This window comes from Oryctolagus cuniculus, chromosome 5 (assembly GCF_964237555.1).
Source record: "Oryctolagus cuniculus chromosome 5, mOryCun1.1, whole genome shotgun sequence".
Taxonomy (NCBI): domain Eukaryota; kingdom Metazoa; phylum Chordata; class Mammalia; order Lagomorpha; family Leporidae; genus Oryctolagus; species Oryctolagus cuniculus.
The window spans coordinates 119,420,752-119,445,795 of NC_091436.1; the positions used below are offsets into that span (position 1 = coordinate 119,420,752).

The following is a 25,044-nucleotide window of genomic DNA, read 5'->3' on the forward strand; positions in this document are numbered from 1 at the left end:
AACCCAGAGTACCAGAGCCGTAGGCCGAGGATTAGCCTAGCCTACATAAGCTTATAAGTTAAAAAATTACTTATTTGAGAGACAAACAGAGAGAGCTCCCATTCACTGGTTTACTCTCGAAATTTCTGCAATGACTGGGACAGGGTCAGGCCAATGACAGGAGACTTGAGCTCAATCTGTGCCTCCCTTATGGGTGGCAGAGACCCAACTACTTGAGCCATTATCTACCACATGCTTCCTCCAAGAGTCCACATTAAAAGGAAGCTGGTGTCAGGATCTGGATCTGAGTATATAACCTTGGTACTCTGACATGGAATGTGAGCATCTTAACTGCTAGGTTAAAAGCCCACTTCCCTGGGAAATATACATCATTCCAAACTATGTTCTTCATCTGTGGGTGTTAAAAGTAGATAAATTGAATTTCACAAATCAAAGAAAAAGGTAGAACAGAAGGTGGCAGAAAGGAGACTTCTTTTTGAAAGAGAATAAATTATAATCCTCTTTTCTTTTCCCTGTAGGGCTTTGCTAACAGGCTGGTAGTAACAGTTCATCTTCTACTCAGTGTCCATTCTTATAAGCCACTTGACATTGATGATGGGCACCCACAAGGAAATTTTAATGTAATACAATGTTCACAACCTTCTCTTCTTATCTTGTAATCCCTGGTTAAGTGCACTTGTTGCTATGGTCAAAATGTTACCCATGCACATCTTTAAATCCCCAAGGCTTCACAGCTTACATAGAATGTAGTTGATATAGTATTCCAGATGGACATTGATCAGAGGCCCAAGAGCTATTTTGCTGTATTTAATCAAAGTAAATATGGTGTGCATTTCACTAGCTTTGTTGTATGCTAGAGAAGTTTAATAAAGCAGTTTTCACATTTTTCTAACTGTCCTTTAGAAATGCTTTATCTTCACTTTAATTGACATGAAACAACTAATTTAAATTATACAACTAAAGCAATTTTCTAAAACATAGCCTAAGGCAAGTACCTATGAAATCTTCCTTAAATTCTTTCTATATTGGTAAGAGTTGTGCCTGGTATCCATCACCTTTCCACCTACTAAACAAACACTAACTTAGTATGTCATGAAAAGAAATTGAAAATCTCTAGTATTTGCAACTGAAGACTGGGCGCCTCAATTGTGTCTGCCAGGCTCATAGAACGACAAATGCCACTCTGGCCTCAGAATCAGCCCTTAAGGCATTCTGATCTGGCTAAAAAGCTCATGAGACTATTTCAGGCATGGACACTGTGCCAAGACACTGTGGCAAAATAAATGACCTAAATGATAGAAAGATCTCTGTGAGTGAGATCCCAGTGGAAAGAACAGGCCATCAAAGAGGGAGGTACCTTTCTCTGAAGGGAGGAGAGAACTTCTACTTTGACTATGGCCTTGTCTAAATAATGTCAGAGTTTGTGGATTCAAGAGGCTTCCATAGCCTTGGCAGCTCATGACAAGAGCCTCGGGTTGATCACTGATGTCATAAATAAGAGCGTCAATTGTTAAATCAACAACAGAAGTCACTGTGCACTTGCCCCCCATGTAGGACCTCTGTCCTAAATGTATTGTACTATGAGAATTAATGGCAAAACTAGTACTCAAACAGTATTTATATTTTGTGTTTCTGTGTGGGTGCAACCTGTTAAAATCTTTACTTAGTATAGAGTTGATCTTATCAACTCTCTCTCTATATATATAAAGATAATTAAAAATGAATCTTGATGAAGAATGGGATGGGAGAGGGAGTAGGAGATGGGATGATTTGGGGTGGAAGGGTAGGTATGGGGGGAAGAACCGCTATAATCCAAGAGTTGTACTTGTGAAATATATATTTATTAAATAAATGCTTTCTATAAAAATAAATAAGATAAAAAATTAAAAAAAAAATTGTGGCTGCCATACATGGATGATTTTTTTCAGCTTTGTTTTCAAGTACAAAGAACTGGAAGTAATAGATGCTATTATGCTGCAATCTGAAGACTGCAAATCCCAAAAAAATAGCCTTTCATCATCATTTAGGTAACAAGACTAAAGGTTAATTTCATTTCATAAAATTTCAACTTTCTACCTGGCAAATGTTCAATTAACTCCTCATTTCCTCTATTGCTTTCCACGTGCATGTGAAGATTGAATTACAGTATGGAATGTTATTCCTAGTATTTTGTCAGATTGTAATATTCCCATGGTTGTTTGCTTTCATAAATCTTTCTTTCTAGAATTGCATACAGATGCCACTATAGTTCTGTTTTTTGTCTCCCAGGAAATTTGAAGTAGCAAAACTTAAAGGGAAAATAGGCCTCCATTTCCTTCTTTTCTGGATTATTCGGCTCCTGCAGGTGTAGGTGCTAACATATCTGGAGGCATAAACTGTGCCCAACTGCAGTATTAGGTGGTCACAGGGGAAAGTGCCTTCTTCCGTTCATGAGAACAGCTATGAGGGAAGGAATCTGGAAAACAGACTCTGGGGAACACCAGTAAAGGCAGCAAGTCTTGTCAGTTAAATTGTATTTCCTTTCAGAGCTCTGGGGACAAGGCACTTCATCACCTTGAAGCAGCACTGCCTTTAAATATGGACCGGTGTGGGGGGATTTTCCTCCTGGGGAATGTAGTTGGGGCTTATCCTCCTAAAACTTAATGGCACTGATTCTTTGTAGCCCAAGTTACTGAGGAAAGAGAAAGGATATGATGTATCTTATTTTCTACATAGATTATCTTATTTCATGGTCCTAAGTGCTTTTAAGAGAGTTTAATTTGAGTGCATAAATAAAGTATCTCATTCTCTGGTGGCAGGGAACCATTGAAATCTATTCATTAGCAAGGCCTTGACAATTTTCACAAATATTTCATGTTTTTTTTTTTTCAACTGGTGACACTCAACACTTGATATATTTAAAAAATAACCCATGGGCTTATTTAAAAACTACCAAAAAATATTTACTGATACTTGAATGGTGAGGACTATTTTTTTTTCAAGGCTATCCTAATAGGTACAGGAACAACTGTAATCAGATTTTGCAATTGTGTAAGGTAATTGGGCTTAACTCCAAATGTGAGGGGGCTTCAAAAGTTTGTGGAAAAAAAGAAATTAGTAATAATTTGAAATTTCCGGGAATTATTTGAAGCCCCCTTATACAAGTTGGCAAGAAGAATAAAAAATAGCTATCCTTGAAGTAAAACTTTCAATAGTTACAAACAGACCAAAAATTAAAACAGATACAGTTTCATTTTCTCAGCAGAGAAGAGCAAACATGATTTTTAAATTAATCTACATTAATTTATTTACATTAACAACATTAAATAGGACATTAAATAATTAAATCAATTTCCAGTATTTATTTTACTTCCCAAGTTGCATAACACCAAAGTAAAAGCTTCTGTAAATACAGATTATTCTTTCCTACTTAACTACTGGATAAAACATGACTACTCACCAGTTTTTTTCTTTGTTCTTGGATGTGATATTAACTTTTGAAGTTTAGGTTAAAGCTTTGAAATTTAATTTCAACTTTAGAAGGGGGACTGTTTGGGAAATATAAGATATTTTCCTTTCGTAATTCAGGCCTAATATTTACAATATTCTTAAATAAACTACTCCTAGAAATCATTTCTGCTAGGCAGAAAACACTGAAAGAAGCATAGTAATTTTTTTTCCTAAATGCTAAGCCTAAATGTATAATTTATTTCTTGTTTTCTTTTTAAAAATTTTAAAAAAATATTTTAAAAAGTATTTATTTGAAAGGCAGAGTTATAGAGAGAGGGAGAGACAGAGAAAAAGGTCTTCCCTCCATTGGTTCACTCCCCAAATGGTTGAAATGGTTAGAATTGGGCCCATCCGATGACAGAAACCAGAAGCTTCTTATAGGTCTCCCTCATGGGTGCAGGGGTCCTCTTGGGCCGTCTTCCACTGCTTTCCCAGGCTCATTAGCAGGGAGCTGGATCAGAAGTGAAGTAGCTGGGACTTGAATTGGTGCCCATATGGGATGCTGGCATTGCAGGCATTGGCTTTACCCATTATGTAAATATGCCTTTTTATTTTCTTTTTCAGATTAGAAATTTAGTTGATTAGGCATTGGCTTTACCCATTATGTAAATATGCCTTTTTATTTTCTTTTTTAGATTAGAAATTTAGTTGATCTGCCAGCGTCCCATGTGGGCACCAGTTCAAGTTCTGGCTGTTCCACTCCCAATCCAACTTTCTGCTGATGTGCCTGGGGAGGCAGCAGAGGATGGCCCAAGTGTTTGGCCCCTTGTCACCCATATGGGTGACCCAGATGGAGTTCCCGGCTCCTGGCTTTGTCCTGGCACAGTCCTGACTATTGACTATTGACTATTGTGGCCATTTGAGGAGTGGACTAGCAGGTAGAAAGTCTCTCTGTTTTTTTTTTATCTCTTTCACCCTATCTTTCAAATAAACAAATAAATAAATATTTTTTAAAAAATTTAGTTGAGATTCATTTCTCTTTGGACACTAAAGAATTAGTTCATGCAATTAATAAAATCACTCACTACTGATTATCTTCCTAGCAACTTTCCCAAACTAAGATTGTAAAAAAAGAAAAAGGAAAAGAAAAAAATACAACAAAAATAAGAATGTGCACATATCTTAAGCTCCTCGGATAAGACAAGCATGCTCATGTTTAAATACAGAAAAACATCCTCTCTCATCACACTGTAAAGAACATAGCACTCAGAAAGTTCTAGAGTTGACTGGAATGCCTGTCCCAAGTGACACACTAAAGGAAATGGGCATGAATGACCCAGGAAACAAACTCAGGGAGATCTGAAAGCTGCCACTAGAATTGGGAGGAAAAGAGGATTAAAATGACTTCTTAAGGCCCCAGAGAAGTGAGATGTTATGGAGACAGTGTTGCCTTAATAGAAGGAAGACATTTCTAATACAGTTGTTAGAGAGAAGAGCAGTGAATCATTGGAAGTTTTCAAGCCTGGTATGGGTGACAATGTGACAGGGATGTTGGGGAGATGTAAATATTAAAGTCAAGAAATATAAGGGGCCTTCTAACACCGAGAATCAGTGAAGAAAATATAATCACTAGCAAACACACAGATATCTATGCCCTACATTTCTAATTTCCAAAGGGTTATAGACCAGAAGGGGGATCTATTAAAAAGATGAGATTAGAATTATGGTTTATCAAAAGGTCTGTGGAATATGGCATTAAAGGATAAGTTTATTTTGGAGGAAAAAAATCTATGCATAACTTTTTCATAATACATATTTCCATGAACTGTTTGAAGACCTCTAGTATACTTTTTAAACTCAAACAGGAGAATTAAGGACACTGATCATTTCACTTTCCCAGGCTGTGGCTCCACTAAATAACCACGGTGTTAGAAATACATCAGTGGAGAATACATACATGTAAGATCCAACTGAGAAGTTACTCTAATCTATATTTATTACATACACATTTCCATACATACTATGTGATAAGTACTATGGCTAGAAAGATGAAACTTGATTGCCAGATAATTAACTGAAATTCTGCTTACTCTTCTATTGCAATAGTACAGGTAATGACTAATTCTATTATGTAATCATTTCCTACTTTGGAAGTTCCTCAAGACTGGGACAATCCTTCAGTCACCTTTTCAAGACCTGCCTTTATCACAGTGAAATACAAGAAACAAAATTTTAGTCTCCCAAGATGGGAAATAAAGAAATATTGATTTTTCTGATAGGCTCTCCTCTCTGCACTGAGCATTGCAGATAGTCTAACTTTTCCTTATTTACATTGTCAAATTGGCTTTTTTTGCTTCAGATTCAAGGAGATCATAAGAACATTTGAACCAAAGCAAGAGAAAAATTAAGATTTCTTGAAATTTTTAAGAGGAAAATTTATAATGTTTCATCTATCTGGGGCTCTGGATTTCTATTTGATTTGAGTCTATTTTGTCCATGAATTCTCTGCCCTCTGGGTCCAATTGCAAATTGTGAGGCTGTAGGGTCTCTGCAAATTTCAATCAAAACTCTTCCTCCTTCTGGGGAGGGCTGTGGTATCTTCTGTGTTCTCTACAAAATCACTATTGAAGGAACGTGGCAAATTATAAATAATTAAGGAACCTGCATCTTGTCCTTTTGGAGAAAAGCGGCTTTCCAGACTGTGAATGCTAAGAAGGATCACTATCACACACCTAGTCTCCCAGAGCATACCCATTGGTCAATTGCCACAAAAAGCTAGAATTAATTGTGCCTTAAGAGGCCAGATGCCTCCCTATCTTTATTTGAACATACTCAATCTGCTCAAAGTAAGCCACCATTCTCATAGCACCAAATGCATCACCCTGTAAGGTAAGAGTTTGAATGGCATTGGGAAGGAGATTTTGACTGAGTAAAACAATGACACCAGATGATGTTCCTACTTAGAGCATCCCTAATGCCAGTCCAACCCTGTTCCTTCTTCACTTCTTTCCAAGCAGCATGCAACAAAAACAGTGGAAAACCAACTCTGCTGATTGCCTGATTTCAAAGTAGAGTATGATGTGCATTCTTTGTTTTCTACTTAACTTTCATTTATTTGTGTTTATTTTAAAGGCAGAGAAAGAGAGATCTTTCATCTGTTGGTTCACTCCCAAACGCCAAGGCAGGGCTGGGCCAGACTGAAACTAGGAACCGGGAACTCCAAATGGGTCTTCTATGGGGATGTCAAGGACTTAATTACTTCAGCCATCACTTGCTATTTCCCAGAATTTTGTTATCAGGAAACTGGATCAGAAGTGGAGGAGCCAGGTCTCGTTCCAGGCACTCCAATATGGGATGGTGGCATCTCAATTGGTGAACTAACTACTGTGCCAAATACCTGCCCCTGATATGATTTCTTTTTCATCTTTCTCTTGTTAGTTTTTCTATTAAAATTGAAGTGATCACTGTAAAGAGAAAAGCATAACAGACATATTCTATGCTAAACTTTTTAAACAGATATTTGCAGAACCATAGACTCTTTTTAATATGATAGTGTATGAACAAGACAAAACAACATAATTCTCAGTGCCACATTAAAAATGAATTAGAATTGTTTTTCTTTCAGAGTAAAAATATCTGTTTAGGAATATCCTAGGATAATGGCTCATAACCTGCTCATTTGAATTAACTCCAGTGTTTTAAAAATAACATAGAGAAGTTCTAGAGTCCTCCTATAGACCTACTGAATCAGTTCTTTAACGTACTTTTATTCTTGAGATTTTGAAAAAGCTTCAAAAGTGACTGTGCTATGAAGCTACATTTAAGGACTGCAATTGTAAAATATACTCTTTGCAAAGTCAGGTAACAAACCAGTCTTCACTTAGACTTTGATATATTGCATTTGTCAACAACAGGAAACAAAAGTAAAAATTTAAAAATTGGACTACATTAAAATTGAAAACTGTCAAAGACAAATCAACAGAGCAAAAAGGCAACATACAAAAAGGGACAAAGTACTTGCAAATCATATGTCCAATGAAGAGTTAATATCCAGAACTCCCACAACCCAACACTAAAAAATAAATGACCCAATTAAAAATGAGCAAAGTATTTGAATAGACATTTCTCTAAAATGATATGGAAAAGACATTCAACATCACTAATACTTACAGAAATGCAAATCAAAAGCACAATGAAATATCACCTCACATGTATTTTGGATGGATACTATTTCAAAAAGTAAATAACAAAGGTTGGTGATGATGTGGAAAAATGAGCACGTTTGTGCAACTACTGATGGGAATGTGAAAAGGTGCATCTATTATGGAAAACAGAATGACAGGTCTTCAATGAAATTAAAAAATAGAATTACTATGTAATCCAGCAATTCCATTTCCGGGTATATATCTAAAAGAATTGAATCAATATCTCAAAGACACATTGGCACTGCCATGTTAATGGTAGCATTATCCACAATTTCTAAAAGGTGGAGGCAATCCAAGTGTCCACAGATGGATAAATTGACAAACAAATTATGGCATATATAATTCAATGAAATATTATATAGCCTTAAAGATTAAGGGAATTCTGATAACACTATAACATGAATTAAACTCAAGGACATTATGTTGCATAAAATTAGCCAGTTCCAAAAAAGACAAATATTTATGATTCCATTACATGACATATCTAGAGTAGCTAAATTCATAGAAACAGAAGTACACTAGCAATTGCCAGGGGCCACAGGAAAAGAGAACTGGGGAGTAGTCAAATGCGTACTGAGTTTCAGTTCTGCATAATGAAAAAGTCCCAGAGTTGGTTGTAAAACAATGTGAACATACTTGGTACTGCTGAGTTGAATACTTAGAAATGGTTAAGATGGTAAATTCTACTGTTTGTTTTTAAAAATCACAATGAAATAACAGGTGGAGTTTAAGAAATTTTCTATAAAGTGAATTTTGGCCAAGTTATTTCCATCATTCTACTACCTTCCATTATCAAATCAGAAGATTTCATTTAAATATATAACCTGGAATGCTGTTAAGAAAAATAAATGAATAAAAATTCTGACAAATATTTAAATGGGAAATCATGACTTTCATTCAATGTACAAATATTAAACCAAAATTTTATAGATGCTACTATTCAAAGGAAATATATTCTGAAGTGTTAGAGCACTTTATGGTTCTAAAAAGGAATCTTACAAATCCATGAAATTTTGTGAGCTTGATGCTCCAAATATAGTATCCTTATACTTTTTCACTGGGGATGAGGAAGGTCATTTACTGTAAGTTTAGCTATTTGATGAGTGACACCAGCTTATACCATATTCTGCTTGGGGTTGTAATAAGAGCACGTAAAACCAGAAAAGGAAATGTTCATCTTGAGCTTAGACGTTAAAGTTTTCTCTAAAGTGTTCTATGGCATTCAGTTAGCAGTCAACTAATGAATCACAAATGTCACCTATTTATTTCATTCAGTAACTGACATTTAATTTATACATCAATGCTCTGTTTTACTTTGAGCTTAATAAAAGCAGACATCTCACTGTTGAAGGATTTGCCACCCATAACAAAATTATCTAATACTTGTGACATAAAGTCACAATTCTCTGTACTTTAATAAAGTGAAAATATTTGTTTGAAAGGAAGAGAGAGAGACAGAGACAGAGACTGAGAGAATGAGAATATCTTCCATCTGCTGGTTCATGCTCCAAATGTCTACAACAGCTGGGTCTGGGCCAGACTAAAGTCAGGAGCTAGGAACTCAATCCAAGTCACCCACGTGGATGGCAGGGATTCAGAGTACTTGAGCATCACGTGTTGCCTCCAAAGTTGCACATTAGCAGAAATCCAGAATCAGAAACCAAGCTGGAACTTGAACCCAGGCACTCTGATATGCAATGTTGGTGTTCCAACTGCTTCACCAAACATCTGCCTATCTAAACTCTAGAAAAAAATGTTTAATTTAACAGACTTCTTTGAATCCAGAAAAATAAAAATTAACTTCTGAGTTGAACTTCTGTAAAAATAATAAATCCTTTTAGTTTTTGCACAAACAGAATTATTGGAAATATTTACAAAGATACAATATAAGAGACATTTGTATCTTTCAAGATTGGGTTGGCAGTAGAGGTAAACAATGTGTTGTTTATTGAATGTTTCCTTTATATTCTTTATCACATTTTAGCTCATGACTATCATATATTACAGGGGTCTTTATATCACTTAAAGCTGGGAATATAAAGGTTTGGATAAGTTATCCCAAGCAGCTCAGTTCACATATGTAAGGACCTGTATTTGAAAATTATTCTATTGACTTCAAAATCTGCTGTTTACTTCTGGACATTATATTATAAATTCTATTACACTTGCCTTCACTAAATCAATTGAATGGCAAGAGAAAAGTTCTGTGAAATAAATCCTCCATTTGGTATATTTTTGGAAGGAGACTTGTTACATATGGAAAATAAAATATTCTATTCAAATATCTCTGATGGGGGCTGTCGTGGTGATGCAGTGAGTTCAGCAGATGTGGACATTCCATATGAGTGCTGGTTGCCCCACTTCTGATCCAGCACTCTGCTACTGTGCCTAGGAAAGCAGTCAATCATGGCCCAAGTACTTGGGCCCTTCCCACCACTTGTGAGACCTGGATAGAGTTCCAAGCTACTGGCTTCAGCCTGGCCAAGCCCAACCACAACTATTGCAGTCATTTGGCCGAGTGAACCAGTGGATGGAAGATCTCTCTCTGTGTCTCCCCTTCTCTCTCTCTCTTTCAAATAAATAAATAAATAAATATTTTTTTAAAACCTCTTAGGTTACACACCAAATTCCAATGTATTAAAAAAAAACATTATTGTGCATAATATGATCTTAAATTGTAAAAAGATTATATTTTAACCAAATGATAATAACTAGAGAAGATAAAATATTTTTATACTAGAAAATATCAGGTTGGTATTAGAATTCCAGACTTAAACTTGAAGATATCTGAATAGTTACTATTTTTTTTCACCTTGCATCTTTGGTACAAATTAATCACAAAAATTGCTTTCAAAAATCTCAGAAGATGAAATTTAAAATGTCTTAGTAATATATTTTTGGCTTTTGAATGGTCTAATACACATTTGCACTTTTAACTGGGTAGAAGTTATTAACATACTCCTGGAAAATCAGCCAATGGTATCTCAATAGCTTCTATCATTTCATCAGTCCATTCAACTATTTGCATTACTAAGATAAAGAACTAATCATTAGACTTCTGAATTTGAATCCAAAGCTTCTAAGTATTATTTGAAATAATAGTGTTTATTTTCTGATAGGTCTGCAAATATACTAAATTTGTTGACCTAAGGTGCTTCATACATTGTTATTTTCCTCTATTTGGTATTACATATTTGGGATTTCAAAGAATTCAGTCATCAATGCTATGGTCTGCATGTTCCATATGTTGAACCTAATCCCCAAAGCAATACTATTAAGAGGCTGAGACTTTATGAGCTAATTAGGTCGTGAAGGATGGGACTGGTACCCTTATAATGGTTAGTGGTACATTGAGTCTATGACTATAGAGTAGACTGAAATTATGTTTTTGCAAAAATGAAAGAAAAACAAAGAAATAAAAGAAAGGGAAATTGAGGGAGGGAAAGAGGGAGAGAGGAAATATGGTTATCTTTTTAGAATTGTACCTATGAAATACATTAACTCTGTTCTCTTTATATTAATAATAAATTTATAAAAGAAAATAAAAGGGTTCTGAAGGAGCCTGTATGTCCAGTCTCTCATGCAAGGGAGAAGCAAGGTGCCATCTCTGAAGCAGAAAGCATGCCTCAGCAGACACCTAATCCGCTGGTACCTTGATCTTGGACCTCCTCCAGGATGGTGAGCAATAACTTTCTGTTGTGTATGAAGTATGCAGTATAAACCATTTTGTTATAGCAATCCAAACAGGCTACAGTTACCTATGGATATGAAAGTGCTATCTTTAAATGGAACAGTGATAGGATATAAGAAGGTCTGAGTTAGTAAATATGGTATAGCAGTTCAAAAGAGAGGCTGAGCTAATTGGAAAAGGAGTCTTACCTGAAATGTGTTAAATGTCTCTGGATGTCAAGGTCTAGAATTGGAGTGGGTCTGGAGGATCCCAGTGGTGATCTATCTTGGCTCAAGAGGTCTTGGAATTCTTTACAAATTTGTCTAAAATAAAAGATCCAAAAATTGAAATTGAACTCTTTAAATAGGGCTTTCATTTCCTCCCATGATATTTTACCAAAGGCTTGTTTTCTATTTCACAGGAGCACTATGGACTAGACACAATTTCATAAAGCAACCTCTGAAGTTCCATCCATAGCATGCAGTTAGGGTTCACAGTGATGACTTTGCTATCAAGGATCTTAGGAGCATGATAAAATATTTCAAATGAATGAAAGTCCATGGATACTGACAAAACCATGTTCTTTTAAAAAGATAAACAGTCATAGATTAAACCTCAGGGTAATGGAAAATCCATATGAAATGATTATAATTAATAATTGCTTCTTTAGAAATCAAATGGAATTTTGCAGGGCATATCTGTAAATAAGCTTAATTAAAGTATGGGCTTACTTCAGGGCCATGATTTCTATTTATCAATATTGCATTATAATTCAGAATCTTCTGGACTAATTTTGCATTTTAATATTTGAAGCAGAGAATCATTTATGTAGAATTTAGTGCATTAGCCTCACAAAAAGGGTTATGTTTTGTGTAACCTGATTTCTTTTACAAAGTTCCCCCTAGGGCAGTTTTCTGCTGCCTTAATGCACTAAGTGGTTATGATTTCTGGCCATTGGTATCACTTTAATTATAGCATTACCATGCATGTTGGGTAATAGAAAAACGCTTCTGATGCAGAGTCAAAATGGCACAAGTCAAAAGAAGCAGTATAGGGTAAATGGTTTTTTAGGAACAAAAACCACTAAATTCATATAGTAACTGAAGAGTAAAGAAAGGGCTGCCAAGGAATTCCCTCAAAGCATCAATCATCTGAAGTGAAGCTGCTCTATACTCAAGACATAACAGGTTGGTGATTAAGTTTTTTGTCTGCCTTTACAACAGGCAATTACAAAACGTATCAATGTAGCCCTAACTATGATTATATATGTAGCCAAAGAAAAACACAAAAGGGTGACATTAGCCCAAGTAAATAAGGGCCCAGCCAAAATTCTGCTCCAAAGCACTTGTGACATTAACAAATGAATATTGAAATTCTACAAAATATCTTGAATTGGGGCCAGAACTGTGATGTAGGGGGTTAAACTGCTACCTGCAGCCCTAGCATCTCATATGGGTGCCAGTTCAAGTCCTGGCTGCTCCACTTCCCATCTAGCTCCTTGCTAATGTTCCTGGGAAAGCAGCAGAAGGTAGCCCAAGTGCTTGGGCCCCTGTATCCCACGTGAGAGACCCAGAAGATGCTCCTGGCCCCTGGCTTCTGCCTGGCCCAGCCCTAGGTTGTTACAGCCACTTGGGGGAGTGAACCAGTTGATGGAAGAGGTCTCTCTCTCAGTGTCTCCCCTTCTCTCTGCCTTTCAAATAAATGCATAAAACAATAGAAAACAAAAAATCTTGGACTACAAATAATTTGTCATTGAGCTGAAATCAGTGGAGGGGTGAACATTTAGCCTTGCAGTCAAGACACTGGTTAAGGTGCCCACGTGCCACATTAGAGTGCCCTTACCTCCTGACTCCAGCTCCACCCAATGTGGACCCTGGGAAGCAGCAGTGATGGTTCAAGTGACTGAGTCCCTGTCATGCACATGGGAGAACCAGGCTGTGTTCCCAGCTTTTGGCTTCACCCCCATTCCAGTCCCAGGCATTGTGGGTATTTGGATAGTGAACCAGAGTATGATCATTTTTGCTTTCTACCTTTATCTCTGTCTCTCAAGTCAATTAAATCAGAGGAGACTTACAAGTATAATTAGTTGTCTAAAATTTATTGAAATCTACCAAAGGTCATTTGTGATCTTCTTTTATTGACAATGACCCTCTGGTTTATTGCCAATATTCAAATATTGTATCATTTCATAGAATTTGCTTCATTCATTTTTACACAACACCAATGAAAGTAAAAAAAATCAGGGTGGAGCAAAGAGAGAAGAAAAACAAATTCTTTATATACTTAAATAAAAAAAGTTTCTTCTAAATCCCTCTTTTACTGTTTTTTTTTTGTTTGTTTGTTTTTTGTTTTTTTTTGTTGTTGTTGTTGTTTTTTTTTTTTTTTTTTTTTGACAGGCAGAGAGTGGATAGTGAGAGAGAGAGACAGAGAGAAAGGTCTTTCTTTGCCGTTGGTTCACCCTCCAATGGCTGCCACGGCCGGTGCACCGCGCTGATCCGATGGCAGGAGCCAGGTACTTATCCTGGTCTCCCATGGGGTGCAGGGCCCAAGCACTTGGGCCATCCTCCACTGCCTTCCCTGGCCACAGCAGAGAGCTGGCCTGGAAGAGGGGCAACCGGGACAGAATCCGGCGCCCTGACCGGGACTAGAACCCGGTGTGCTGGCACCGCAAGGCGGAGGATTAGCCTAGTGAGCTGCAGCACCGGACAAGTGCACACTTTTAACAATGGTGTATTTACCTTCATTGATAATAGTTGCTCCAAACTCTGCATTTTCCCTGTCATCAATGAGATTTGGTTGGCTAGCTTTCAGGTATAGTTCTATATTTTCATAGATGAGTGCAACTTAAACTAAGTATTTGATGCCATTAATAAGGACATCATCATCTATTATACTTTGTGTTATTTAAGAGTTAGATACATTTTTATTTTTAGGAAAGTTTTAATGAAAGTTATTTTTATTTCTTTTAATGTTGATTTGTCTTTATTTGGAGAGAGAGAGAGAGAGAGATCTATCTATCTTCCATTAACTGGTTCACTCCCCAAATGCCTGAAACAGGTAAGGTTGGGTCAAGCCAAAGGTAGGAGCCAGGAACTCCATCTGTATCTTCCCCATGAGGGCAGAGACCCAAGTATTTGAGCCATCTTCCACTACCTCTCAGGATGTACTTTATCAGGAAGCTGGGTCAACAGTGGAGGTGGAACTTCATCCCAGGCACTCTGATATGGGATGAGGATGTCCCAAGCAGCAGATCAATCAACTGTGCTACAACGCCCACCCCTCTGGCTAAAATTTTAAATATGACTTCATGTTATCATTATCAGGCTAGCAATAGAATTACTGTGTGGTAGGCCATCACTATGATTTATTTTCACAAAGAAAGATTGAAATTATTGTAAGACCAAATGTTAATTCTCTATAAGATTGAAGTAAATTTTAAAAATTAAAATAAAGGTTAAACATTGATATAGTTCTTTGGATATGACATTTGGATTGTTGGGTAATTAAATAAACGAGTTTATAACTTGTCAAATTGATTTTGCTCATGGGGAAACAAAACTGAAAATTGATGAGGAAGTGAGAAAAAGGCAAAGTGTGGAAAAATTTAACTCATGCTGAATAATTTAATTTCACCCTATGTGAAGCTTATCAGGAATAGTTTTAGAATTCTCAATCTTTGATATTTAATTCTGCTGCTTAACTCACTGACTTAGGACAGCTTCTAGACTTAGATGACAGTCCTGTAGATTCCCCTTGGGCAATCATCATCATCTCATTATAACCCTTATGGAATAGTTATTTTTATGACTAGTTTCACTCTTATTTAAATCTTCATTTATGAAACTACAATAAGAAATGCTCATATTTCAAAATAAAATGTCTTATTATGAATTATGTAACATAAGATGATCTTCGATGAATCATATATTCTAACTTTATCGCTTATGTCATTGTCCTTAAGGACCTAATTTTTTTGGCTGGTGTCTGAATTTAAAGTTCTGTTTCTCCTTTTGACGTTTAATGTTTAACATCTGATTTAAAATTTTTAACTATTTTGGTTTACCTTAATGCAGATGAAATGTTAAGTATATTTAGTTCTAAATTCAATGAATGAAGAGTCTTAAATATATTTTCTATATAACAAGCAAATAAATGATTTGTGTCATATATTTTTAGAATTCAGAATTTTTTCTGTTTTTATTCTTCCTTCTAAAACAATCATCTAAGTTACATTAAGATATATGGAAAATCAGCAAAACACTAGTAACAAAGAAAAATTAGGAGACTTATGGTCCTTACTGGGTGCTTCAAACAATTGTGTGCTTGACAATATATTTAAACACAACTGAACTGTTACCCACTGAGGTAAGAAAGAAATATAAATGGCAATCTGACAGTTCACATAAGCAATATTTTTGTCAAAGTCTTATGAAAAATCAACTTTCAGCATTTTAATTAATGAAAATATTTAATGCTTTACCATTGATGGAAAATTAGAAACAGTGCCTACAGCAAATTGGGCGTGTTATTCCTAGACACTCCTTAATTAATCTCCTTATTTCTGGTTGTATTGTGTTTGTTTACTATAATTACACAGCCTCTGATTCATTAATTTTTGTTTCACTTTGTCTCATAAAAAGAAGGGATATACATACATAAAAATACAAAAAATTTATATAGGTTATATTGTGATTTCTAGATATTTGTGAGCTAAAAATGAGCTAAAAAATGAGTTAATTGGAACAGTGAATTCTTTTCTTTCTTGACATTTAATGGTCTGCAAATGTCCAGCTATGTACAGATGAATCAAATGAAATTGTATGTTCTTGCAATGTTTTATGAAATCGAAGTTCAGAATTACATCCGGGATATTATACATTACGTAGTTCCCAGGGAAAATTAAAATACTTCCACCTGGTTGAATTCACTACTCTAAAATGGATGTCTCAGCCTAACTTCGACAAATATTGAAGTATTCCTCTTACTCTGTAAAAAACAAAAATCTCAGATTCAATTTGCGTGCACTTAGAGACTCCCAAACACTTCAACAGTGGTTGGAAACTCCATGAAGATGAAATCTTGTGTTTAGAATGTTGAAGATGGTGGAGGTAAACAGTTGCAGAAATGTTCCTGGGCTCAGGACAAGATGAATTTCTTGGACTAAGGGATGAAAGTGTAAACTATGCCTGATGAAAGTAATTTGAAGGTAGAAAATATGAAGGTGTTTTCTCATGGGATAGCAGGATCATTCAGGGGTATTACATGGGCACCATTATGAACCTACCAGCCAGAATGGTATTGTACTTTGGGAATGCTTGGGGAATACTACCTTCCAGTACTATATAATTCTCTTGATCTGTAACATGCCTTTATCTTTCTCCTGAGGTTATATTAAAGATTCAAACTAACTAACTCTATGCACTTTAAGTTCCTTCTACAGAAACTGAAACATGACTGATGAAAGTCCCTCTGGGTCAAGATTGAAAGAGTACACACAAAATAGAAGCACAGAACCCCAGAAGATATACTATGGAACAGATTTATATTTAGATCTCTCCACCAGCCAGTTTTCAGGAACTTCCATGGTATCAAGCTTAATGTCCAAAATTTAAGCCCAATTTTTCTTCTGCTTTAATCATTTTCTTTCTCTGTTTCTTATTCTTCATTCTCTCTGTGATTACTTCCCACTTTTATTTCACTTTGCCTATCCTTTCCTCCCATCCCATTATCTATTATTTTTCCCTTTTTTGGGGCAAAACAAAACAATTAGCTGGTATTCTTAGATCAATGCATAAATATAATTTAAACCCAAATAGAGACAGCTACAAATACTGCACAAACACCAAATTTCTTGAGCAAGCTTGTCAGATGGTAGATGTTCCATATAATTCTTAAAATTAAAAACAAAAACAAAGCCGGAGGCATCACAATACCAGATTTCAGGACCTACTACAGGGCAGTTGTAATCAAAACAGCCTGGTACTGGTACAGAAACAGATGGATAGACCAATGGAACAGAATTGAAACACCAGAAATCAACCCAAACATCTACAGCCAACTTATATTTGATCAAGGATCTAAAACTAATTCCTGGAGCAAGGACAGTCTATTCAATAAATGGTGCTGGGAAAATTGGATTTCCATGTGCAGAATCATGAAGCAAGACCCCTACCTTACACCTTACACAAACATCCACTCAACGTGGATTAAAGACCTAAATCTATGACCTGACACCATCAAGTTACTAGAGAACATTGGAGAAACCCTTCAAGATATTGGCACAGGCAAAGAATTTCTGGAAAAGACCCGGGAGGCACAGGCAGTCAAAGCCAAAATCAACTATTGGGATTGCATCAAATTGAGAAGTTTCTGTACTGCAAAAGAAACAGTCAGGAGAGTGAAGAGACAACCGACAGAATGGGAAAAAATATTTGCAAACTATGCAACAGATAAAGGGTTAATAACCAGAATCTACAAAGAGATCAAGAAACTCCACAAAAACAAAACCAACAACCCACTTAAGAGATGGGCCAAGGACCTCAATAGACATTTTTCAAAAGAGGAAATCCAAATGGCCAACAGGCACATGAAAAAATGTTCAAGGTCATTAGCAATCAGGGAAATGCAAATCAAAACCACAATGAGGTTTCACCTCACCCCTGTTAGAATGGCTCACATGCAGAAATCTACCAACAACAGATGCTGGAGAGGATGTGGGGAAAAAGGGACACTAACCCACTGTTGGTGGGAATGCAAACTGGTTAAGCCACTATGGAAGTCAGTCTGGAGATTCCTCAGAAACCTGAAGATAACCCTACCATTCAACCCAGCCATCCCACTCCTTGGAATTTACCCAAAGGAATTTCAATTGGCAAACAAAAAAGCGGTCTGCACCCTAATGTTTATTGCAGCTCAATTCACAATAGCTAAGACCTGGAACCAACCTAAATGCCCATCAACGGTAAACTGGATAAAGAAATTATGGGATATGTACTCTTTAGAATACTATACCACAGTAAGAAACAACGAAATCCAGTCATTTGCAACAAAATGGAGGAATCTGGAACACATCATGCTGAGTGAAATAAGCCAGTCCCAAAGGGACAAATACCATATGTTCTCCCTGATCGGTGACAACTGACTGAACACCAAAAAGGAAACCTGTTGAAGTGAAATGGACACTATGGGAAACGGTGACTTGATCAGCATAGCCCTGACTGTTAATGAACAACTTAATACATTATCCCTCTTAGTAGTTTTTTTGTCTGTTCTACTTAATATGACTGGTTTAATTCTGTAATTAATACACAGTTATTCTTAAGTGTTGAAATTTAACTGAAATGTGATCCCTGTTAAACATAAGAGTAGGAATAAGAGAGGGAAGAGATGTACAATTTGGGACATGCTCAAGCTGACTTGCCCCAAATGGTAGAGTTAGAAACATACCAGGGGACTCCAATTTAATCCCATCAAGGTGGCATGTACCAATGCCATCTCACCAGTCCAAGTGATCAATTTCAGTTCACAATTGATCATAATGAAAGGACTAAGAGTCAAAGGGAGCACTAAACAAGTCTAGTACCTGCTAATACTAACCGATAGAATAAATAAAGGGGAGAGTGATCCAACATGGGAAGCGAGATACTCAGCAGACTCATAGAATGGCGGATGTCCTAAACAGCACTCTGGCCTCAGAATCAGCCCTAAAGGCATTCCGATCTGGCTGAAAAGCCCATGAGAGTATTTCAGGCATGGAAAGCCAAGACACGCTGGCAAAAAAAAAAAAAAAAAAAAAAAAAAAAACCACCACCCCTAAATGAAAGATCTCTGTGAGTGAGATCCCAGTGGAAAGAACAGGTCTTCAAAGAAGGAGGTACCTTTCTCTGAAGGGAGGAGAGAACCTCCACTTTGACTATGACCTTGTCTAAACAAGATAAGAGTCGGTGAACTCAAGGGGCTTCCATAGCCTTGGAAACTCATGACTGGTGCATAGGGAGATTACTGATGCCATAAACAGGAGTGTCAATTTGTAAAGTCAACAACAGGAGTCACTGTGCACTTACTCCTCATGTAGGATCTCTGTCCTTAATGTGCTGTACATTGAGACTTAATGCTATAATGAGTACTCAAACAGTATATTTCGCTTTGTGTTTCTATGGGGGTGCAAACTGTTGAAAGCTTTACTTAATGTATACTAAACTGATCTTCTGTAAAAAAAAGAAGAAATTATTAATTCCCAACTTGACTCTCGCTGGGATTAAACATGACAATAGGTCTGATCTGATTTCATCATCATTTAAAAAATCATCTATTATTTTTCACTTTATGTTTGTGTGGGAGCTAACTGTTGAAATCTTTACTTAATGTATGCTAAAGTGATCGTCTGTAAATAAAGAGAATCGAAAATGAATCCTCATGTGAATGGAAAGGGAGAGGGAGTGGGAAAGGGGAGGGATGCGGGTGGGAGAGATGTTATGGGGGGGAAGCCATTGTAATCCATAAGCCGTACTTTGGAAATTTATATTCATTAAATAAAAGTTAAAAAAAATTAAAAAAAAAGACTCATGTGACCAGAATCTAGTGGAAAGGGAATATTTAGTTTGGGTTTTATGCATTATCAACTAATTTGAATTTTAGCCACCATGTTGTAAAGCTATTAAATAATTATTTTTCATCAGTTCCTAGGAAGTAGTGCTTCTATATCATCTACTTTATACTTCATCCTAAAACATTTCCCCTACAAAAGAAATGAAGGGACAAGCACTTGGTGCAGTAGTTAGAGTGCCACTTGGGACAAATCCCATATTGGAGTGTCTTGGTTCAAGTCTTCTTTTTTTTTTTAAGATTTATTTTATTTACTTGAAAGACAGAGTTACAGAGAGAGGTAGAGACAGAGAGAGAGGTGTTCCATCTGCTGGTTCACTCCCCAGATGGCTGCAACAGCCGGAGCTGTGCTGATCCGAAGCCAGGAGCCAGGAGCTTCCTCCGGGTCTTCCCACATGAGTGCAGGGGTCCAAAGACTTGGGCCATCCTCTACTGCCTTCCCAGGCCACAGCAGAGAGCTGGATTGGAAGAGGAGCAGCCGGGACTAGAACCAGTGCCCATATGGGATGCCGGTGCTTGAGACCATGGCTTTAATCAGCTGCACCACAGCGCCAGCCCTGGTTCAAATCTTGACTCCACTTCATATCCAGTTTCCAGCTAATGGGCATCCTGGGAGGTAGCAGTGATGATTCAAGTACTTTGATGCCTGCCACCCAATGGGAGACTGAGATTGAGTTCTGGGCTTTGGTTTCAGCCATCTGCAGCCCCAGCTGTTGTGATCATTTGATCAGCAAACCAATGGATGGGGGAATCTCTGTCAGTCTGCTTTCTGTTTCTTTCTGCCTTTCTAGTTAATAAAAATAAATTATTAATTAAAAAGGAAACCAATTAATAAATAATTAAAATCTATATTAGCCCTAAAATCTGAATAGAGAATTAGGAAATTATTTGAGATTATTAATGATCTATATGCAACAATAACTTATTTCAGTAAGAAAAAGATGGTAAGAATTAGCTACCACCTGAAGGGCTTTTCTGTGAAACTTTTGTCTAAGACTTGCACTGGTGCTTGTAGTGTTGCTAGCTTTTGCACAGTAAATGGCAATTCTGCCTTAAATTCTCAAAGAACTTTCAGGTAGAGGGAATTTAGACGTCATTTTATGCATGCTCCCCCTTACTGTATGGATACATTTGCCTTTGCATTATTTCCCTCATTATTTTAATTAGGCTTTTTACAGTTTTCAGAAGTTTTACATACATTGAACGTTTTATTTCATACACTATCACCTTGAGAGCATGAGGCACAAAGGCATTATTAGCTTAATTATACACAAGAGAAGATGGGAGCTGATGACAACCCTTGGTCTCAGGGTCTCTTTTGCACATTTGTATCCTCACCTTTTGCCACATTACTCAAACATTCATAGTGTTCTGAGATCTTTATCTTCATTTATTAAGGCACAGTGAGTACCTTAAGCCAAATTACATAGCAATCAAAGGCTTATTAGCTTAGAGTCTACATTTCCCACACAAGTTTATCTTCTTGGGATTTCTGTGTGCTCAGTTTTCATGATAGCTCCAATAATGATCAAGGGCAATTTTGCCAATGGTGAAGAGGGGTAGGAAGGACCTTGTTTAGTACATGTAGCTGCTGGAATGTGAGAACCCCTCCTGGAGAGAACTGATGTTTTCCAGACTGGTCCTCTCATTCAAAGAAAATGGAAAAACTGAGGATGAGGCACATAGTGCCTTCCTCACTCTGCTTACTTGGTGGCTAGGATCATCTTTTTTCTTGCTGTCTGTTCTTTCTGTTCCATATGTTGTCTGGCAAGATGTTCTCCTACTGCTTTGGCTGGAAACTCTGTTTCACAAGTGTAGCCAAAATCCCGAGCCAAGTGCAAAGCTTCCCCTGTTGGCAGACAACACAAGTCAGTTTCTGAGCAATATCCAACCTTAATGACAGAAATCACTTACATTTTCTTCAAGCCGCACTCCTGGCTGTGGTCAGATGAACCATGCTTCCTAGTCATTCCATCAGTCCAAGAAAAAGAACTTTTTTGGAGGGGATGTGGTGAAGAACCAAGAGGAGAAACTGAGAAATAGAGAAACAACCCACCAGGTAGGCGGAGGGGAAAATTGATGCGGAAAGCAAAACAGAAACACATTCCAGGAGTTTTGACTCCCTCTGTGGCTCTGATCATGAAGCAAACTTCCAACATTCTGCACATTAATTTCCATGGGAAAAAGTTCAATGTGTCATTTTGTTATCACTCAACCTATAACCTATTCTCAATAGATCTGAAATAATCAGGTATCTTTTCCATGAGATCTATTAAAATATTTGGCATAGGGTCCAAATAACTTTTCAAAGAAGGTGGAGCACTTGGAAAGCAGTTAAGTGAATTATATGAATTTAGTAATATTATGGTGTTAAGGAGAGTGTATTATGATTACAGAACCAGCATTTTTAGGCTGTATGGAAGGCATCAGGACACTGTAACACTATGTATAACATTTCTAAAGTATATCACAACACTATGTACTATGCTTAAGAATAATACAATCAAAATAACTTGTCTTTCACAAAATCTAAAACTTGAGTAAATTTTTAGGAAATAGGATTAAAGTAGTTTATCACTGGAGTTAAGATTTAGTGGTGGAAAGCAAACTGGAAAACAGTAGTTAGTATTTTTAAAGCTCAATCAAACCAAATCTTATCTAATCATTAAAACTTGTTAAAAATCAAGATTTCCTCTCCTTCTCTCTCTTTCCCTCTCTCTCTCATCCTTTTTGTCTTTCAGATAAATAAAATAAATAAATCTTTTCAAAACATCAAGGTTTAATTGCATGCATACTAAGCACCTGTTTTGTTCAAAGCATAATGCTAGGTAAGAGTAATGGGGGTTGAATGGGGCACTAAAAATTGTCCTGTATCTAGGAAGATGCTCGTCATAGCAACGACAACAACAAACCAAATATTTTAATGGCACTTTATGATCTTAATTGCATCCATATCAACATTTTCTATAATATATGCATATCTATTGATATTATAATACTATAAGATATTGTATTACAAATATAAAATGAGGGTTAGAGATCAAGTGTTTTATAGAAGTTCAAAGATGGAGAAAGTGAAAATCATGGAGAGATGATGCAGTAATCATATAATTACATTTTAGACAAGACATAAAAGCAGTCTTGATGATAAATCATATGATGCTTGCTTGGGGTGTAACATGGTAATAGATTAAAGGGTGGTGGATTTGATTCTTTGTTAAGTTCACAAGATAACAGAATATTTCATGAGTTAATATTTGGAAGAAATAACATACTTACTGGTAGAGAGGAAGAGAAGGAATGCATAAATATAAAAGTAATATATGAAATATGCTAGTTCATATCATTGAAAATATTTTTAGTTAAGATACTGCTTTCCAGAAAAAAGAAGTATTAGTCCTTCATATTAGAAAATTCATATTTATAAAGGATGATAAGGGAAATTAATAATCATAGAAAATAGGAAGATATTTTATGAGAGAACAGGACTGATAAAAGATAATCCTGAAAGTAACTTTCAAATATTTTTGCCTTTCTTATGACTAAAATTTCTTTTAAAAAAAGACAAATATATTCCTAATAATTTTTCATAGAGGAAGGGGCCAGATCGAAGTCAGGAGCCAGAGCTCAATTCTGGCCTAATATGGGGGGTTGCATAGCCTCAACCATTTTAGCCCTCATGGGCTGTCTACCAGGGTGTGCATTAGCAGGAAACTAGAATTGAGAATGTGATTGGGTATTTTTTTTTTGACAGGCAGAGTGGACAGTGAGAGAGAGAGACAGAGAGAAAGGTCTTCCTTTGCCATTGGTTCACCCTCCAATGGCTGTCGCGGCCGGCACACTGTGGCCGGTGCACCGCAATGATTCGAAGGCAGGAGCCAGGTGCTTCTCCTGGTCTCCCATTGGGTGCAGGGCCCAAGCACTTGGGCCATCCTCCACTGCACTCCCGGGCCATAGCAGAGAGCTGGCCTGGAAGAGGGGCAACCGGGACAGAATCTGGAGCCCCAACCGGACTAGAACCCGGTGTGCTGGAGCCTCAAGGCAGAGGATTAGCCTAGTGAGCCACGGCGCCGGCCTATGATTGGGTATTGAAATAAGCACTCCTCTACAGGCTGTAGATGTCCCAACTGACATCTTAACTGCTAGGCCAAATGTCCACTACAGAACAATATTTTTAAAGTGTTTACAGTGGGCGCCACGGCTCACTAGGCTAATCTTCCGCCTGCGGCGCCGGCACTCCAGGTTCTAGACCCAGTCGGGGCACCGGAATCTGTCCCAGTTGCCCCTCTTCCAGGCCAGCTCTCTGCTGTGGCCCGGGAAGGCAGTGGAGGATGGCCTAAGTCCTTGGGCCCTGCACCGCATGGGAGACCAGGAGAAGCACCTGGCTCCTGCCTTCGGATCAGCGTGGTGTGCCGGCAGCAGTGCGCCAGCTGCGGCGGCCATTGGAGGGTGAACCAACGGCAAAGGAAGACCTTTCTCTCTCTGTCTCTCTCTCTCTCACTGTCCACTATGCCTGTCAAATAAATAAATAAATAAATAAATCAAGTGTCTATTACCAGTAGTTAAATCCCTTTAACCAATAAAGAAAGAAAATCTCTGCATATTTTGTAGACAAAATGACACTTAAAGGACATTTAAGTGCTGTATAGCATGGTCACTTGCTAGAAAAAATGAGAGAAAGATTATTCAAGAAATTTCAAATTTAGTGATTTAAAAAAACCTTAAATGTTGACCTATGAAATAATGTTACAACACTTGACCAGAGGATAAACTTTTTGGTCAGCATTTGGCAAAGTGTGTTAAGTCATAGCTTGAGATGCCCCCATGCCATATCAAAGCGCTGGGTTTGAATGCCAGCTACCTCACTTCCTATCTAGGCAGCAGATGATGATTCAAGTAGGTAGACACAGATAGAGTGCTGGTCTCCTGCTTTCAACCTCACATAGCCCTGGCTGTTCCAGGTATTTGGGGGAGTAACACACAGGGGAAGATCTCTCGCTGTCTCTATTTGTATGTGTTTCTCTTCCTTCAAATAAAATGATAAAAAATTCAAACAGTATCTTGCAACTAACACAATAACGTAATTTGTCATATTTCCTTTGTATAACAAGTTGAGTTATATGTATTAATGTAGCT

General features: G+C 37.1%; 1 protein-coding gene across 1 annotated transcript in view; it reads right to left on the reverse strand.

The window, feature by feature from the left end:
• TFAP2D (transcription factor AP-2 delta) overlaps positions 1–25,044 on the reverse strand; it is a 71,328-nt gene that overhangs the window by 15,732 nt on the left and 30,552 nt on the right. The window contains exons 5-6 of the mRNA XM_008263039.4: positions 21,616–21,757; positions 11,514–11,627 (exon numbers count right to left, since the gene is read on the reverse strand). Of these exons, the coding sequence (XP_008261261.1) occupies positions 11,514–11,627; positions 21,616–21,757 (256 nt within the window). The remainder of the gene's footprint in view (positions 1–11,513; positions 11,628–21,615; positions 21,758–25,044) is intronic.